This window comes from Hoplias malabaricus, chromosome 7, assembly GCF_029633855.1.
Source record: "Hoplias malabaricus isolate fHopMal1 chromosome 7, fHopMal1.hap1, whole genome shotgun sequence".
NCBI classification, from domain to species: domain Eukaryota; kingdom Metazoa; phylum Chordata; class Actinopteri; order Characiformes; family Erythrinidae; genus Hoplias; species Hoplias malabaricus.
The window spans coordinates 23,894,609-23,915,100 of NC_089806.1; the positions used below are offsets into that span (position 1 = coordinate 23,894,609).

The 20,492-nt window shown below is 35.7% G+C and overlaps 2 protein-coding genes across 5 annotated transcripts; one reads left to right on the plus strand and one right to left on the minus strand.

Annotated features, from left to right (window-relative positions):
- Positions 1-320: 320 nt before the first annotated feature.
- Positions 321-10,680, minus strand: LOC136701697 (cytochrome P450 2J2-like). The gene is made up of 9 exons (XM_066676347.1): positions 10,077-10,680; positions 9,264-9,426; positions 8,111-8,260; positions 7,037-7,194; positions 6,767-6,943; positions 6,486-6,627; positions 2,449-2,636; positions 1,539-1,680; positions 321-1,060 (listed from the first exon to the last, which is right to left on the minus strand). The coding sequence occupies exons 1-9, from the start codon at positions 10,257-10,259 to the stop codon at positions 885-887; spliced, it is 1,479 nt and encodes a 492-aa protein (XP_066532444.1). The 5' UTR covers positions 10,260-10,680; the 3' UTR covers positions 321-884.
- Positions 8,129-20,227, plus strand: LOC136701690 (cytochrome P450 2J2-like). 4 transcript variants are annotated; one of them, XM_066676334.1, is made up of 10 exons: positions 8,129-8,201; positions 12,256-12,358; positions 14,283-14,445; positions 14,670-14,819; positions 14,956-15,116; positions 15,199-15,375; positions 16,159-16,300; positions 16,390-16,577; positions 17,404-17,545; positions 17,677-20,227. In XM_066676334.1, the coding sequence occupies exons 3-10, from the start codon at positions 14,334-14,336 to the stop codon at positions 17,850-17,852; spliced, it is 1,248 nt and encodes a 415-aa protein (XP_066532431.1). In that variant the 5' UTR covers positions 8,129-8,201; positions 12,256-12,358; positions 14,283-14,333; the 3' UTR covers positions 17,853-20,227. The 4 variants fall into 4 exon arrangements, with proteins under 4 accessions (XP_066532431.1, XP_066532430.1, XP_066532429.1 ...); XM_066676332.1 differs by lacking the exon at positions 8,129-8,201 and adding an exon at positions 11,117-11,404; XM_066676333.1 differs by lacking the exon at positions 12,256-12,358 and having other exon boundaries at positions 8,135-8,201.
- Positions 20,228-20,492: the final 265 nt, after the last annotated feature.

Genomic DNA, 20,492 nt, shown 5'->3' on the forward strand with positions numbered 1-20,492 from the left:
AACTCTGCTTCCTGAACTGGTTATGTTCCTGATTTTTGGAACATGTGTCCTTGTTTCTATGGAGTTAGATTTGTGTCAAAAAGACTTGCACAAAAATGCATCTCAGTAGCTGCTTGCTTTCACTATTTTAGAAAGTATTTAGACCATTCCTATTAGGACTGCCTTCAGTCATTCTCTCGCCATCCAAAAATATTCTGTTCAGCTACTTCAGGTCATCACATTTCCTCTTATATTTTCTAAGCACATTATATGAGGGGTATGGGCATAATTAAACATCTTTGTCAACAAACTGCACCTTACAACATGTCACTTCATCAGTTAAAAGGGGTTGCCAATATTTGTTCATTTAATTTAAATTAAAAATAAAATAATGGACACCTCAGTGATATGAAATTGCACGTTAATACAAAATCACCGAAAACCACTTTATTATACAAGACTATTAACCATGTCCTGTTAAACATTCTATTAAATATGTGACAATATAAAAAAATGTATTTCAAATGTATACCCATAATTCACTATAAGTAAATGCTGTAGCACATGTTAGGAGTGCCTGAGTTTACAGTGAGTGGACAGAGTTTTTATAAACTCTGAGTGCACAACTGTGTCTGATCCACTTAATCCAGCAGAGCCCACTAACACACCATCACAGTGTCACTATGATCAACCACCTAAATCATACCTGCTCTGTGGTGGTACTGTAGGGGTTCTATTGTAGAAATACAAAGTTCAATTATTGTCAATCGAACTGATAAAATGGAGAATGAGTGTAGATACAATGGTATTCCTAATCCAGTGATCATTCAGTATAAATTCATAGTTAACTACAATTTGAATATAACACATACTATTAGGATTTTTATTTATCCACACTCTGGATCTCAGCGAGGGGTCACACAGACACCGTAGGGGCTAGGGGTATTTGTAAAGCCCAGCTGGCCTTCCAGACTCAACTCCTCTCCAGGGGCAGGTGAGAATGTAAAGTGTTGTAGCAGAGAAGTGATAAACAAGAAGAGCTCCATTCGTGCCAACTGCTCTCCAAGACACACCCTCCTACCTGTGGAACAGTGCAAGGGACAAATATATATCCCATCATAAAACATACACTATATTTCCAAAAGACAAGTCTAGTAGAATTGACCTACTTTAGCTAGGATACAGGTTTCAACTGCTGGCAAACACCTCATATAATCTTCCCAGGAAAATCTGTGTTAAAATAATTAGGTATTCTGGAACACGAGTCTAAGGTCCTCCATGGGATAAGTGTGGACACGTCTGGTCAATTTACAGGTTCTGCAGTTTTTTTTTTTTAACTGAAAATTAGTTTACACATCCTTATTGGAGAGAACTCCCTTTTCAACACTGTGATGTCCACATTACTTTAGATGACGTGTTTAGTTAGTTTAATTAGTTTAAGGTTAGTGTACAAATTTTTGAATATGTCACTCTACTTTTATAACAGTCTGCATCAGTTTAATTACAAATACTTTCAATTTAATAAACATGAACATATATAAAATCATAATTTCCTTTACCTGCTGAAAAAGGCATAAAGGCATCTCTCTTGCGGAACTGGCCGTGTTCATCAAGGAAGTGGCCTGGGTTAAAGGTGTCTGGTGTTTCCCATACATTCTTGTCATAGAGCACAGATGAGAGGTTTGTAGTCACTGATGTGCCCTATTAATTAATAAACATGTTAGAAGGTTTTGTTTCCTGAGAAACTAAGTAGAATATCAAAAACCATTCTTCCCTAAAGTACAATCACTTTAAAACATAAAGGTCAACTGCAATAAATATTAAAAAATAGAATGACTATAAAAGATTGAATTTATAATGTATACAAATTTATTACAGTAGAGAATTCTTAGTTGCCAAACAACGGACTGTTGAAGGAAGACAAGATCAGTTCATTGTGTACTATGTGTATTTCATTATTTAATGTTGTCATATAAAACTGAAAATATACCAATATATTTAGTAGCATTTGTTCAACAATTTATCAGAATTATAATTTCAGCAAGTTTCTATGATATATATTGAATTAGCATGGTGCCAAACAAATGTTTACTTACGGTTTAGAAAAACCTAATGCAGTTTTAAAGTGAATTATTCAGTAAACGCCTTGATGTAAACCCTAACACTAAGTACTTTCAAATAATAAAGAAAGAATAGTTTAGTGTGTTAGCCATTTCTTTACTGTCTGCAAAAAAAGGACAAAACTGGAATCTTCACCTATTTATACATCCAGAAGCAACATAAAAGTCCATTGGCAGATTTTGTGCATTTGTATAGATTATATATAGTAGGGGGGCTTGTATGAGTGTGTGTCCCAATATTTTATGAAATGCAACCTAGAACAAACCATGGCTTCATGACCCTTTGGTATTTATCTGTTTGCTATTTACTGTTTATTTATGATATTGTTTTTCTCCATAGAAAACAAACCTTTGGTATGAAATATCCTCCCAGTATTGTATCTTTGGTGGCACTTTTTGGGAAACCCAAAGGCAGAATGTTAGCAAACCTCTGGGTCTCATGGATGACTGCGTCTATGTAGGGCATGTTGGGTCTGTCATCCAAGCTGGGTTGGCGAGACTGTCCAATCACACGGTCTATTTCAGCCTGTACCTTTTCTAAACATATAAGACAAAAGGGTTTATTTGGAGAATTGTCACAATATATTTATTTTGGTCCTCTAACGTTTAGAGAGATTCATTTTGAAAACTATTTTTTCTAATGGCAGAGTGTGTAGAACCTTTTTTAAAAAATGAAAGAACCTTTCAACATTAAGTTTTTAATTATGTTTTGTTAATAAGTTAAACATTTTTTTTACTCCTGGTAAGGAATATGTGACCTGATGACTGAAACACTGTGTAACAATCATCTTAGAATATTTTGACCTAAAATATATTGCGTAAAATTGGTGGACACATCATCTTTTTTATTTTTTATCTAATGACATTTTACCAAAGCCCATATCCATTACATATGAATGTGACCCCTTATGGCGTTTTGTTTGTGCCACAATTTCGGATATTTTTGAGCAAGCAATAAGGTTCTTATTCTGCAATTCTGTGCATGCGCGGGGATTGTTCAAGAGATCAAGGAGGTTTCTGCACACACCTGTGGATATTTTGAGCGAGTAAGAAGATTTATTGAACGTACACTACAACCTACACATCTTTCTCTTCTGTCCTGTGCGCTCGCTCCACACTTACAGCCTGCCTCCGTTTTAGCCAATCAGAAACGACAAATGACAAAAATAATTTCTGATTGATTGGCTTGACCACCAAGTGGGTGGGACATAGACGCAGGCAAGTGGGAGGCGGTTAGGGGGACAATCTGAAAATGTCCTCTGAACGGTAACAGACCACCACAGCTATTAACTTCATTTCATATTCATTGATTGGTAACATTGTAGAGTTTTTATCTGTTTTTGGCCTATTTATTACTAATGAAGTAGTTTCTACAATAGCTTCAGTACCATTTACAGTCGTAGCTAACACTATTTTACACTATGTACATTATTCTTAGCTACGCGTTTAGCTAAGTTAATCAGCTACTTTGATGACTCAGTAAAACAATTCAAACACGGCTAAAAACAACAGATATAAACTCTACAATGTTGTCAATATAACAGTCAATTGGCAGCTAGCGCACAGGTCAGGAAAGCAAGGTGTAGGTTAGGTTAAGTATGCGTTCAAGAAATCTGTTAGCTAGCTTGAATATCCTCGTGTGTGCGCAGAAACCTTGCTCACTGAAAATATCCGCGCGCAGAATTGTGGCACAAAGATAACGCCATAACCACCGCGGTCACGCCATCTGCACTTCGCGAAAACGCAGTCACGCCATCTACGCTAGGATTTCTTGTGCGCGTCTACATCACGGTTTACAGTAGAACGTGTGCGAGCGAGAGGGGGGACTCGCAGAAAAGCGCAGATATTGAAATTTCATATTGAAGATCCATAAAATGGAGGGAATACAGTTTCACTGAAATTAAAATTAAAAATCAAATTGTTACCAGAAAATCTCACTGTTGTATTGAAAAACATGTCCTCAGCTACACAGGGTATAATATTTATGTGTATTTACTGTAAGAATTAGAAGTAATAGGATTGAAAAACGCTTCAAAAAACCCTATAGATATTAAATTCCATAAAATGGTTAAATCAAACTGTTACCAGACCACTCCACTGCAGCCTTGAAGAACATGTTCTAGAGTACCCAGACTATAATTGTCATACATTTTTACTGTAGGAATTTGGAGTAATATCATTTCAAACTCATAAATATGCTGTTTAATTTACAAATATTGCAGAATTTTGAGAGCTTTTAAAGGGTTAAATCAAACTGTTACCAAACCATTCCACAGCAGCCTTGAAGAACAAACATTGAAGTTTGTAATGCTATTACTCCACATTCTTACAGTAAAAATGTATGAACATTATAGTCTGGGTACTCTAGAACATATTCTTTAAGGCTGCAGTGGAGTGGTCTGGTAAAAGTTTGATTTAACCCCTTAATAGGACTCACAATTTTGCCTTATATGCAAATGAAACAAAATTCTTATGAAGTTTGTAATGCTATTACTCCAAATTCCTACAGTAAAAATGTACGACAATTATTCTCTAAGTACCATGGGATATGTTCTTCAAGGCTTCAGTGAAGTGATTTGGTAACAATTTGATTTAACCCTTTAATAGCTCTCACAATTTTGCAATATTTGCAAATTTAACAATTTTTACTGAAATTTGAAATGCTCTTACTCCAAATTCCTACAGTAAAAATGTATAAAACTTATTCTCTGAGTACGTGAGAACATATTCTTTAAGGCTGCAGTGGAATGGTTTGGTAACAATTTGATTTAACTCTTTAATAGGACTCACAATTTTGCCATATATGTAAATTAAACATCATTTTAATGAGATTTGAAATATTATTACTCCAAATTCCTACAGTAAAAATGTACGACAATTATTCTCTGGGTACCTTGGAACATGTTCTTCAAGGCTTCAGTGAAGTTGTTTGGTAACAATTTGATTTAACCCTTTAATAGCTCTCAAAATTTTGCAATATTTGTAAATTAAACAGCATATTTATAAGTTTGAAATGATATTTCTCCAAATTCCTACAGTAAAAATATATAAAAATTATTCTCTGAGTACCTGAGAACATATTCTTTAAGGCTGCAGTGTAGTGGTTTGGTAACAGTTTGATTTAACCCTTTAATAGCTCTCGGAAATTTGCAATATTTGCAAATTTAACAATTTTTACTGAAATTTGAAATGCTCTTACTCCAAATTCCTACAGTAAAAATGTATAAAAATTATTCTCTGGGTACCCGAGAACATATTCTTTAAGGCTGCAGTGGAGTGGCCTGGTAACAATTTGATTTAACCCTTTAATAGCTCTCAGAATTATTCAATATTTGCAAATTTAACAATTTTTACTGAAATTTGAAATGCTATTACTCCAAATTCCTACAGTAAAAATGTATAGAAATTATTCTCTGGGTACCTTGGGATATGTTCTTCAAGGCTTCAGTGTAGTGATTTGGTAACAATTTGATTTAACCCTTTAATAGCTCTCACAATTTTGCAATATTTGTAAATTAAACAGCGTATTTATAAGTTTGAAATGATATTACTCCAAATTCCTACAGTAAAAATGTATAAAAATTATTCTCTGGGTACCTGAGAACACTTCCTTCAAGGCTGCAGTGGAATGGTTTGGTAACAGTTTGATTTAACCCTTTAATAGCTCTCAGAATTTTTCAATATTTGCAAAATTAACAATTTTTACTGAAATTTGAAATGTTTTTACTCCAAATTCCTACAGTAAAAATGTATAAAAATTATTCTCTGAGTACCTGAGAACACATTCTTTAAGGCTGCAGTGGAGTGGTCTGGTAACAATTTGATTTAACCCTTTAATAGCTCTCAGAATTATTCAATATTTGCAAATTTAACAATTTTTACTGAATTTTGAAATGCTCTTACTCCAAATTCCTACAGTAAAAATGTATAAAAATTATTCTCTGCATACCTGAGAACATATTCTTTAAGGCTGCAGTGGAGTGGTATGGTAACACTTTGATTTAACCCTTTAATAGGACTCAAAATTTTGCCATATATGCAAATTAACCAAAATTTTTATGAGATTTAAAATAATATTACTCCATATTCCTACAGTAAAAATGTACGACAATTATTCTCTCGGTATCTTGAAACATGTTCTTCGAGGCTGGAGTGGAATGGTTTGGTAACAATTTGATTTAATCCTTTAGTAGGACTCACAATTTTGCCATATATGTAAATTAAACATAATTTTTTGCTTATATCTAAATTCTTGAAGAACAAAAAAAAAAAAAAAAGCTGTGGACAACATTTTAAAAACACTATTTCTGATCATTATCAATGTAAATTTAATTAGGCAGGAATGCTACACAGTTCAAAAATAAATGATAAGATCTTGTTACTTACTCTGTATTTCAGGGTATTTCATTAAGTAAAGTACAGTCCAGCGTATTGTAGTAGCTACGGTTTCTGTCCCTGCCTCCAACATGTCCATCAAAATAAACACTAATGTGTCAAGTCTGAAGCCAGCCTGAGGATCACTGTTTCTCTAAAGGGTTTAAGCAGAAGAGTACTCTATTTTCTGTATGAATGCATGTGAGTCTTTAATAGAATTTCATGTTCCACTGACCTTTCAGTTTGGAAAATAAATCAACAGTTACACATTGCATGATTCATCTTAAACCTACCTTCTCCATTTCAGCCAGGTAAGCATCAATGTAGTCTTGTGGATCTGATGGATCCCAGTTCTCTTTGTGCATTTTGATCTCATCTTTCAGAAAATCAATTATTTGATTGTAATCAGAAAACATCTGCTGGTGTTGACCAGGAATATAATCAAATAGGCGAGGGAAGATATTGTATAACTGCAAAATAAATAAATAAATAAATAATGCAGTGAATTATGTGATTATTAAATTAATTATAATGCCAAGATTACAATAATTTCCCTTACTTACCTGAGCATGAGAAGAGCCTGCAAGTACAATGGCTTCAATGTCTAAGCGCAGAATGTTAAGAAAGCGTTCATCATGGTAGTCAAAGCGATGTCCAAATATTACAGCACAGATGATGTTTGACACAGCAGAGTACACATAGAATTGGGGATTAAATGGACCTGTATGTTAAAACAAAATATGTTTTATCACATGGGATTAACATCACTAATCACAAGAGTTGGTCTCCCACAAACATCAAGATATACTTTGAGAAAGAATGATAAATACATTGTTCTAAATATCTGTGTTCTTCAAAACTGTTCAGTGGTGTTGTATTATTGTATAAAGGTTGGCATCAAATATATTGGTGTAAGCATGGCTAGAGGCGCTGTGTACGATTTTAAGGGTGGAATGTAAAACTACTGAAAATTGGATAGAAAATCAGACATTTTAACATATCCATATTACACTGACATCCTTCCTCTGCACATGCTCACACCATCTGAGTCCTTTCACAGTTTGTCTCTGAAGTATCCTACCTGCACTATCCTTCATATAGACTCAAATCTAATCCTGTCCAACCTCTCAAAGGTAATTGCTTATTCTGGGACAGTATATTGAATACAATTAAGAAAAAAAACTGTTTAAATCTAATTTGAATGGAAATTGTTTAACAGTACATTTCATATTTATTTTTCATATTTTTAAAACTGCTGCCAAAAAAACAAAAAAAACAAACAAACAAAAAAACAGGGTCTATCATGCTGTGGGGATGTATAAGGGTTATCGCATTATTAACACTGAAAGATAGGACCTTATATTTTTGCCCAGGACCCTATAAGCACACATTTAGTTGTGCTCTCATTAATTTCATTAATTTAATTAATTTCAGTAGCCAGACAAGTCTCTGAGATTCTTAGATTATTAGTGGTTACAACTGTCCTCTAATAATTTTAAGCTAACCTATAATATTGTTAAAGGCTTCTTCTAAATAGAATTTTTTTTTAATATGGATTTTTCCACATAAGTACTCTTCATATTTCATTAGTTTTAATTAACTGGATTTCCTTTTCAATGATGACAATGACCACTTACCCTTTATCTCTCTGAAAGTGTCACACAGACAGAGGCATTCCTGTTGGATACTCATCTCAAGATTCTTTTTCGCCTCACCAAAGTAATGCAGGTAGGAAGTGAGAAATCTTCTCTGCTTTTTCCATATATACCCATTACTCAATGACACACCTATTCAGCACAGAAAGAAAGTACAAGATAGTTAGCTACAAATAGCATATGCTATGTTAAAAGGGATACTTTAATTAAACTCAGCCCATTTCAATTTCTTAAACATATCAGTCATTATTATGTTCACTATAACTAAATATAAAACATAAAAAATATGATTCGTTTATTAAAATAAATTATTTAACCATTATTTAATACATGCAGATTTATGAATATGCTATAAGTGCCCATTTCTATGTCCTAATTGATTCCTTAAATTTGTGGTGTAGGAAATCCTGGCTGTTGGAATCCACACACACACACACACACACACCCCTTTGGACACTTTTGAGTTGCCAATCCACCTACCAATGTGTGTTTTTGTACCGTGGGAGAAAATCCACGTGGACACGGGGAGAACACACCAAACTCCTCACAGTCACCGAGAGCAGGACTTGAACCCACAACCTCCAGGTCCCTGGAACTGTGTGGCTGTGCCACCGTGCCACCCAACATGATATCATAATCACACAAAAAGGCAATAGCATTACAGTTAGAAAGAGTGGCTTTGAAATAAATATTCATATCATTCAATATCATAATTAAAAAAAACAGCATTTTTAAAATCTATTTTAAGAAAAGAGCTAAAACCTCTCTCTTCACTTAGGTCTTCAGCAGTATCCATATAATTTACATTAACATAATGTTACCAGAAAATCATGGATCTCCAAAGTAGTAATTTTAAAGGAAAAGGAAAAATCCTTCGTATCTTTCAATGGATTTTATTCCAAGTAATTTTGGATCCTTTTTGTTGGTTGATTCATTATGAAATATTCACACAATGTGAAGGACAACTGCTGGGTTTCAAATAATGTAGTAAACCACAAATCCAATAAAATGAAGATGCATGTTTTTCCTTTGGTAAGCAATGGTATGAAAAGCATACATTATACTAATACAATGTTGCAAAAGTCACTTTTTTTTATTAAATTATTGATGACTTAAAATTGTAATTTGCACTTACTTAGTCCTTTATAGACTTTGTCGAAGAGTGGGATGACTGGACGGTCAGCAAAGCTGTCCAATTGAGTGACTAGAGCCTCCTTCACCATTTTGAATCCACAAATGAACACAGTTTTATCACTGCCCCATCGCACGCTGAAAACATCTCCATACTTTTTGGAGAGCTGGAATGCAATAGTAATTTCAGTAAAACAACTGTGTTTACATTTTCAACAAAATAATAAATATTATTAATGGTGTATAACCCAAAAAGCTGAATTGTGTTGAAATCAGTAAAATGTCATCAAGGAATTAAGCTCAGAATTTACACCAATCAGCCATAACATTGTCACCCTTTTATATATGCATTTTGTAGTTCCACAATTACATATTGTAGCTCATCTGTTGCTCAGCTGCCTGTTCCTCACTTGTCAAGACCCCCAGAGAGCAGGTCATATTTTGATAGTTGATATTTTTGGTTGGTGGAATATTCTCATTCAAGCAGTGACCCTGAGTTATTTAAAAACAAATTCAGAAGCAATGCTGTGTCTGATCCTCTCTTACCAGCGCATCAAAAAACATCCACCACCCAAATCATAACTGCCCTCTGGTGGACCTGACCATGGTAGAATGGGGTGAAAGAGGACAAATATAAGTATGCAGAGCAAAAGATGGAGTACAGTCTGTTTTTGTAGAACTACAAAGTACTGCTGCTGTGGACAGTGGATTTGGAGTACAAAACATGGAGGTGATCATAAGGTTATGTCTAAACAAAAACGACTTGTCTAAGTTATTATCTTCAGTAATCATTTTAAATTTCATGTATTTATCTCACCTCGTCTATGGTTTTGTGGTCCATTCCAGTGAAGACATTTCCAATAAAAGGTGGGCGCCAGGGACCAGGTGGAAAATTAGTTGGGTTCTTGTTCTTAATGATGTCAATCAATAAAAGGCAAAAAAACAGGCATAACAGCCAGCTCTTAATATCAAAGAATTCCTGTAAGTCGTAAAAGATCATGGCTGGATTTTGAGAAAATCTCAGAGTTGGAATGTGTGTGTGTGTGTTTATGTAAGTCTCAGAATGAACTTAGTTACTTGTTTAACATACCCGCTTGCTTCACTTTTCCCCAAAACCAAAATAAATGGTAAGATGGTAAGATTTTTGGTCCTATTTAACACGAATAGATAACCATTTTTGTCAAAGATGACCTGTAAGTTATTTGATACATTGTTTATCACAGAATTTTAATTTTATAGAATATTTCTTGCTATAATCACAATTCAGGTAGTCATTAATGAAACTTCAGTTTATTAATCTTTTGAGACAGGACTTAAAAATGGAAACATTGAAATTCCTTTTAAACCCTCATCTATTATAATGACAGCGATTCTGTTCTGAAGAAATATCCATGAACCTTTTTACTTATATGGTTTTTTTGGAATATTAGAGAGTTGCTTCCAATATAATATTTGACACATGACATTGTGCATGCTGCATTTATGAGCATTGCACTGACAAGATTTGATTTGGAGACTATGATGATTCTACCTCACTGAGCACCCTGGTAAAACAAAATCTTTAAACTGAGCAGTAAATGCAATTTGACTATGGGAGGACTGGGACACAGAGGTGTGATTATATAAGACACTGCCAGGTCCAAATTAAACCAAAGGTTCGAAAGAAATCACTAACTTGCTAATTATTTTATCAATATCTTGCTGGGGTGGCTTGAGGGTGCAGCATGTAGTGTTGCAGTTACAGAGCTCCAGGGACCTGGAGGTTGTGGGTTCAAGTCCCGCTTTGAGTGACTGTCTGTGAGGAGTGTGTTTCCTCCCACGGTCTAAAAACACAAGTTGGTAGGTGGACTGGCACCTCAAAATTGTTCCAAGGTGTGAGTGTGTGATGGCCTGTGAAGGACTGGTGCCCCCTTCAGGGTGTGTTCCTGCCTTGCACCCAGTGATAAGTAAAGGAAAAGTTACAGACAATGAATCAATATGTTGCTTTAATATTAGTTATTCCATGCAATTGACAGTGGAATTGTGTTAAAGATTATCCATTTCAGGGTTGCGGTGGGTTCGGAGCCTACCCAGAATCTTTGGGCGCAAGGTGGGAACACACCCTGGAGGGGGTGCTCGTAGGATGACAATCACTCACGCTGTCTGGTGAGTTTGCCTGGGTGCCACATGGGAAATTTCAATGCAATTTGGGGTATAATTGGGCAAGGCCACTTGGGTCGGAACTGGACAACCATCTTACATTTTACACCCATCTTTTATTCACCTTTAACCCACATGGGCTACTGCACAAGAAGCCTGTGTTGAGACTTGAGGACAAAATGAAATGGTTCCAAAATTGGATAATTTGTTGGTTTTTTTCAGCTACTTATAGTGCGCGGCACTGTGGCGCAACAGGTAGTGCCCGCAGACTGTGAGGAGTAGAGGTGGGGGGATCGATCCAAATATCGATAATGTGGATACCAATGCCGCTAAAGTCTGTGTGTGAGGCAGCTCATGACGAAGACTTCCGGTTTCGCTATCAATATCGGCGATACTGGCACTGTATTTACTTGGTAAATACATTGATAAATCGATACCAATACTCCCGATATCGCCCACCTCTAGAGAGGGGTTTGATGTGTTCTCCCCGTGTCCACGTGGGTTTCTTCCGGGTGCTCCGTTTTCATCCTATAGTAGGTGTGTGTATCGCTCTGTGAAGGACTGGCGCTCCCTCCAGAGTTTGCTCTTGCCTTGCGCCCAATGATTCCGGGTTATTTAGATTTAAAGCGCAGATAACCGTGAATCGTCACTGAGAGTTATTACAGCAAAATCCAGACTCCTCGATTCGACTCCTTTGCTGATAAGTGACACAGGTCATTTAAAATACAGCGCTTTAAATCACTGACTCCACAGTCCAGAATGTCAGTCTCTCAGCTGTTAAACATTCTCGTGTGGTTCGACATTAAGAGCCTATTGTTGTTTTCGTGTATCTTTTTGATTGTCTTTGAATACGTGAGGAATATACCACCGAAGAACTTTCCTCCCGGACCCCCCGCTCTGCCGTTCATCGGAAATATTCACAGTCTCCGTCCTAGTAAAATCCACATTCAGCTCGGAGAGGTAAGAAAACACATCAACACACACAACAACGAAAGCTCGCATGTAATGAGCTCGTTCAAAGCGCCTCTGATTTTATTCCAGTTTTAAAACCGAACAATGACATAACATGTTTGAGAAATAAAACTAACAAACTGAGCAGTGAACCGAAATCTCAGTTTAAAAGCATAATAACAAGGTTTTTCCTAAAATCTCTTGAGCATAAAAACTACAATATCCACAATTCATTGCGTACAAAACTAAACAAGGAGAGAAATTTTAATTTTAGGACTTAAAATAATAAATTTCAAGATTGTTTGACGTAAAAGTCCTCTATAGAAAAACGTTCCAGATACTGAATTGCTTATATTGCCCTCCATGCTGTCAAGTTTGATGCTGTCGGCGTCTGCACGGTGTAGACCAGACTCCGGTAACTCCGGTAAAGTTGGTTTCATATTCGCATATTCAGATTTCATTCTTCAGTGGCTCTCAAACGGTGCATGCAAATGAGTTAATACTTGCAAAATATTGTTGTTGGGATCCAAGACAAGCACCTACAACTCAGTTTATGTCAGAAATGTTTGGCATTAAAAAAATATATTGTTTTCTATGGGCTGCCGCCATCTCCGCAGGAGCTAAGGGACCGTTTACAAACTACACTACACAGTAAAAACGAAGGTGACGAACCACGCACATGACATACACTACATCTCTTACATTGGTAAATTTAACCATTTCTGGCCCGTAGTGATGAGTTGAGAATAAATATGAATAGTATTTGAACCTTTGATGATATTGTTTGTAAACAAGTTGTATTTAATCAAGTGCAACCCACATGACATACTACTTGATCAAATGCAACTTGTTTAGAAACAATATCATCAAAGGTCCAAAAGCTATTGAAATGTATTCTCAAACACTCATTGCCACGGGCCAGTAATGGTTAAATTTGCAAATGTGATATATATATATATATATATATATATATATATATATATATATATATATATATATATATATATATATATATATTGCTGGTTCGATCCCCAGGACTGGCAGAAACCTACATGGCTAAAGTGCCCTTGAGCAAGGCACTGAACCCCCAAACACTACCCGGGCGCCGGGGATGGCTGCCCGCCGCTCTGTTTGTGTGTGCACTAGTGTGTGTTCACTGCCACAGATGAGTTAAATACGAATGACACATTTCTTTGTATGTTGTACAATGACAAATAATTGCACATAAAATTACTAAGTGGCTCAGGCAGAATTATCCATTCCACCTTAAAGGGTGTAGGTTTTCTGTCAACTATGCATAAGAAAGCATAACCTAAAAATTAAGCAGTTTGAAAATGGAGAAGAATTCATTTGTCCCTGCCATTGTTATCAGTTTTATTAAGGAAAAAGTTCTGCAAAGCATGTATATCTATTTATTCTGTACTTTGAGATAATACTTTATCCAAACTTATGTCTGAGGTTTGGTGATGAATTTAAGATGGTGAATAAGATATTGATGATCATGAATGTAGTGTAATAAAATTTATTTTTTTAATAAAATAGCATTTTGTAATTTTTAATGCATTGTAATAACCATAAAATGAGTATGGAGAGGGGAGTATTAAAATTATAATATTTAAAAATTTTAAAAACCATTTGTACAGCAAATATTAATCAAAGTTGTTTATAGGCTAGACAAATTATGAACTCTTTAAGTGCAGTAGCTGATAATTTTAACACCTGTGTTATGCCATGTTGGGAGGGGTTAGAAGTTCAACCTAGAAGTTAATTTATTTATTTGCCTTAACGTGAACTCACTTTGTGGACATTGTCACTTTTTAAATTTTTGTGAAAAATTTCACAAATTAAATAATGCTTTTCGCTTGATAATACCATTTTTTATTATTATTATTTGTTTTCTAAAATTTGCACATTTTAATCTGATATTTTTCAGTTAGCTGAGAAATATGGAAGTGTTTTCAGTATTCAAATTTTTGGACCAAGGATGGTTGTGCTAAATGGATATAAGTTGGTGAAAAATGTCTATGTTGACCATGGAGATGAATATGTTGATCGACCAGAGATGCCCATACTTCGTGACACAGTTGGTGGTAAAGGTATGAGTAAAGAACATATCATTCTTAAGTAGTCTTTTAATCTTTCTATTTTTAAACACAATAAGCAGGTTATCTATCTTGTTTATGTACTGTTTTTTCTATGGATTGTTTAGTTTTTTTATGTTCTCTTTTGTAAAACATTGGTTGTTGAACCAATTGGGAGAAAAGCAAGAATGAAATCACTGATCAGTTGAAATAAATCATATTGATCTATTTACAAATAGGACTTATTGCCTCTAATGGACCTGCATGGAAACAGCAGAGGAGGTTTGCCCTGTCAACCCTTAGGAATTTTGGCCTTGGAAAAAAAAGCCTGGAACCCTCAATCCATCTGGAAGCTCGATACCTGAGTGAAGCCATATCAAATGAACAAGGTAATGCCAGCTGTTCAGGTCTCTTTATACAAACTGTGGTGTGTGTGTATGTGTGAGTGAGAGAGAGAGAGAAAGAGTATATTCAACATTTACCTCTGTGTTACTATGTTCACTATTGATTTTGTTCTACTTACAGGCCGGCCATTTAACCCTCAGGTTCTGTTGAACAGCGCTGTCTCGAATGTGATCTGTTTCCTTGTGTTTGGGGATCGGTTTGAATACAGTGACAACGAGTTCCAAATTTTGTTGAAAACAATTAATGAAGTTATGTTGCTTGAGGGAGGCATTTTGGGTTTGGTACATGCACTCACATTTCAAACAAGATAATATATTGTTAAAAAAAACAAAGTAGGCCGACATTTTGTCCTTCTCTTTCTAGATCTATAACATAATCCCATGGCTCATGAAAAGACTTCCTGGACCTCACCAGAAAATTTTTTATTTTTGGAGCAGGATGGTTAATTTTGTCTGTCGTAAAATAGAAGAGCACAAAGCAGACTGTGACCCATCAAACCCACGAGACTATATTGACTGTTTTCTCACTGAGATGGAAAAGGTAAGTATCATGTTAACAACTAGTGTCATTGTAGTTTTTTATTAGCGAAGCTTCATTCAGAAAATTCATTAACTCAGGACCACAGCTCATAAAGAGACAGAGCATGCTAGTTATAAGTCATCAACCTGTCTTATTAGACCTGTTTCTACGCATGTATCCTATAGAATTGTCACATTTAGCAAAGATTAGCAAAAATATTCCAATAGCTGTTAGGTCTTGTAACTCAAATGTTCTTTACTGTGAAAATAATCTACAATATGTGGTCTAATGACGGTGATGCAAAAAAATTTAAGTGAGGTATTGTCTCGAGATATCCAGCTAATTTTCTAACTTTTTAGGTTGGTGTCCGTTTTGTCTGATAAGTAATTTTTTTTATTATTTTTTACTGTACTATGATATTAGTTTCATTATTAAATACATAGTACAGTTACTACATTTTAAGATGTTTTGCAAAATATAGTATATCCACCTTTCTGTTCTCCTTCTAATGGAACATATATAATCAGAACCCAGAATCAGAACAGTTGTCAGAATATGATTCCCTGGTATTTATGCGAGTAGGCATTTTAATAAATAGCATGTTCCTTTTGTTCATTTGTCCCGTTTGTTCATGTAAACTCTGCTGAATGGCAATTTATTCCATGAATAAGCACCTTGTCCCATGTAATCCATTTCTTTTATGCCTTTGTGGCAGCAATGTAATAAATCATATTAAAAATGAAAACAAATCACACCTTCAATTCTGCATTGCATTCACATATTTTTTTTACATGTTCTGTGCAGTGGGAAGATGATGAGGCTGCTGGTTTCAACATGGAGAACCTGTGCTTTTGCACATTGGATCTTTTGATTGCTGGGACTGAGACTACTGCAACCAGTTTGAACTGGGCTTTGCTCTACATGATCAAGTATCCTGAAATACAGGGTTGGGGCAAAATCACCTTTTTTGTCATGTATTCTAATATCCATGGTTTACTTATTTACAGATAAACAGTCCTTATCTTGTATATTTAGGAAAAGTTCAGGCTGAAATTGACTCTGTGATTGGGTCTTCAAGACAGCCCTCTGTGATGGACAGAGAGAACCTTCCCTACACCAACGCTGTTATCCATGAGATCCAGAGATTCGGAAATATCTTCCCCGTCAATGCACTCCGGACTGCCAACAAAGACACACAGATAGAAGGGTACTCCATTCCAAAAGTGGGTTTGATTTTGTGGCACTGTATAAATGTACCAATTCAATGCTATTACAGGCCATTCATATGAGCATTGAGCCCTGTTCACTGTGGGTGCAGGGCTCTGCTAAGATTGTATCTTGTTTCCACTCTTTTTTTTTGCTATAAATGGACAAGGCAGCAAGACACAGCCGGAGACAGGAGGGTTTCTTTTGGGGGACAAGGAGGGTAGCGTGTAAAACAGACAATGTGGGGATCAGTACTTTCATTTGAGGCAGTGGTTCTCCCAGAAGAAGATGGCACATTCCTGCCAGGAGCCCCTTCAATAATCTAAATGAAGGAGCTCAAGTATCTTGGGTTCTTAATCACAAGTGATGAGTTGAAAGTGATGATGTTGTCCATTTCAAAGCCATGAGCAATGGGTAAAGATCAAAAGAACAAGATTCAATTGGCAAAAAATTTTTTTTCTCTGGTTGATTTCTGGGCACATCCACTATGATTGGGTGAGGAGTTCCAACAATCTTGGAAAAACATTGAGTAAAACCAGAAAGGCCAGGTGAGGTTGTTCAGGTATCTCATAAGGATGGCCCTGGAGGCATCTGGTTGAAAGTATACCTTCCTGTGAAGATACCCAGAGGAAACCCAAGGCTGGCTGGGGGGGCTCATCTCCTGGCTTGCCTGGTAGGCCTGGGGGATGCACCAGTAGAAACAAGTGGATGTTGCAGGGAAGAGAGGCACCTAGGCTTCCCTGAAATAGATGAAGCACAAAAGTAGATGAGATTAGATGAGACGACATGTTCTGTAATGTGCCAACATAAATGAGTGTCATAAATGGTGCCATTATTCTACAGGGCACAATTGTGGTTGGCAGCTTGACATCTGTTCTGCTTGACAAGACTGAGTGGGAGACTCCTCATTCCTTCAATCCAGGTCACTTCCTAGATGCTAATGGAAACTTTAGAAAGAGAGATGCTTTCATGCCATTCTCTGCAGGTGCAGTAAAAAGCTTATTTCTTGATTTTATTATCACTGCATTTGTAACTAAAATATGCATTTGAACAAATGTGTTTGTTCTATTGATTGCAGAGTAGAACTGTTGCTGCTAATGACTTTTTTTTTTCCAGGAAAGAGAGTGTGTCTTGGGGAGCAGTTGGCCCGTATGGAGCTGTTTGTGTTCTTTACCTCTCTGCTACAGCGTTTCACTTTCAAACACATAGAAGGCGTGGAGCCTAGTCTGGAGTACATAATAGGGGCCACGCTCACCCCCAAACCATACCAACTCTGTGCTGTCCCACGCTAAGGTGGTAAAAGGAACCCCATCTGGTAACACATGAAAGCATAAATATGATGGAATTACTCTAAATTTTTAAAACGTTGTAAAAACCCACAAAAATTGTATATTTGTATAATTTTTTGTAATGACTACACATAGGTCACCATTGTGGTTGTTGAAGAGCAAACTGGTTAGTGATGTCATAGTGTTGCAGCAGAAGTCTGCTGGTCAGGCACATACAGGACTACTGTTCGGCCTCTTCAGTTTGAGCCAGAATGCAGTGTTTCTGACAACACTGCTGAAGACACACACCAGAGGATGTTCGTCAAAATGGTGACAAACAGATGCCCATGGAGATAAATGTGTGGCAAAATGGCCAGTACTTTTGTGGAAACTATGTGTTACAAAGAAACACAGTACACCTTTAGACTGCTGGACTATTGGGATTGGTTCTGCAGCTGGTGATTTGTTTGATGCTTTGATTAAGGTTATGTTTTAAATATCAGGATCTGTTTATGAGGCAGCAGATAGTAAATTTTGTCAGCAAAATCCCAGGTCTGTGTATGTTCTAACTCCATATTGTAGGGTTTTAAGACTTCATATGTGCAAAATGTGTGGGCACTCTCTTACATTTTTGCCTACTCTTAAAACCTACAGTGTCAGTCAAGTCTCTTAGCAGTTGTGATTTACTATGAAGACTAAAATCAGTCTTTCCTGTGCCCTTTGACTGGAAATGACATACAACAGTTACAACATAATGACATAAATCAACCAGCTCTGCTCTGCATCCTTTTGATCTGCAAAATGTAATCTACTAAAAAGCTATTGCTCATATGAAAAAATGGCTGCATTCATGTGACAAATATGTAGAATAAATGCACTTTTTCTCAAATAAATAAACAATTTTGTTCTGGGTGTTTTTTACAATGTGTCTTAATAATTTAGACTAATTTCATCATATTACGGCTTACATATGCTAAACGCTTGGGTTCCTTTTAATGCTTACATGTACATGACCAAAAGAATGCCTTTTTAAAAATGCTAGTATGTTTATTTTAATCATGTATATTTGAGGGCAGCACAGGTAGTGTCGCAGTCACACAGCTCCAGGGACCTGGAGGTTGTGGGTTCGAGTCCCGCTCTGGGTGACTTTCTGTAATGTCATAATCATTCAGTTCCTTTGTTTCTTGAAATAAAACTGGTTTATTCAGTTTTTAGATTTCTTTTTGTTTTGGTTTCTACAGCCAATAGCAGGCTGAATTTGAACTGAAATTACAATTAAGCTCTAACTATCAAATGACACCAGTTAAGATTATTATAAGAGAACCTTATTCTTTCATATATATATATATATATATATATTACTTTTATTACCATATTTTCATTGCACAGTTCAGAGCTCATGTCTAGAGAATTATCACTTTCTTGTGTGCATCTTTGTGTTTTTACTGCATTTATTATTGATATGTCCACCTTGATCCCAGTATGTCAGAGGGGTTTTAAAGAAGTTATGTCCCTTTGATTTAACATCTTTTCTGATTACCATTATACCCCTTTTTGTGCTCTTGCAAGCCTATTTAATAAGTTTAATACTTTTTGAATTCGTTTATTTTTAACTTCTGTGTTTTTACTTTTTCCATTTGAGTTTCCTGTTAAAGGTGGTCTATGTTTTTTTTTTGTTTTTTTTACCATTAATATATTTGAACAGAAGGTATAATCAAATTTACCCCCAGGGTTTTTGAACTGGCCCTAATTTTATCTTTCTTTTTGTGTCAGCATAGCTCTCTGGTGGATTTACATGCTGAGTTTATGCTTGAGCAATGAAGCTTGTTTCTGCAGGGAGCACAGCTAGCTGTAAATGTGTAACCACAAAAGATGCTTATTAGACTGCAGACTAACATTAAAAAAACATCATTTTGACACGTGTGAATAATTATGTGCTATTAAGTGGTGTTTAGGCATGTAGAAGTAATTCTATCATTTGAATTTGACCTTCAATTCATTTGAAATATGAGTCTATATATATATCGGGGGATCTCCTTAATATCTTGAAACCGTCAGTCAGGTCTGTTTAGATCTTGAGTTTGTATGCATAACTGTTCCCAAGTAATTTGGCAGCACAAGGTGACATGCACAATATTAAGCAAGATGTTTTATGTTTGTGGCAGAGTGGTGTGTATGTTAGATATCTTTTTCAGTTTTTCTGTTTTGTCCATGTTTTATATTTATAAAATCTGCATTTTTTTAAATGAAGGGATTAAATGTAGGAAAAAGTGAAAGGAATAAAATGCCATAATTCCTTTCCTACTGAGCAGTTGCCATATGGTGGTAAAATATTTTAGGACACATAAAATTTCACCAGGTGCTGGACAGTAGTAGTTTAATTCCGTCATACTTTTCAAAAATATATAACATATATTAAAAATATATCACAATGGTAGTTGGCTTCTTAATAACATTTGTTTGTTTGTTTGTGTGTGTGTGTGTGTAAATTAATAGAAACAAATTGTAACTCATTGCTCGCCATCAGGCACAAGTTGTTTTATCTCAGCATTCTGTCACTTTTATCTAGCGTACTTTTCTTGAAAAACATCACCATTGAATCTATAATAATAATTAAAAATATTAATTATTATTAATATTATTGTTGTTTTTATAGAGTGATGG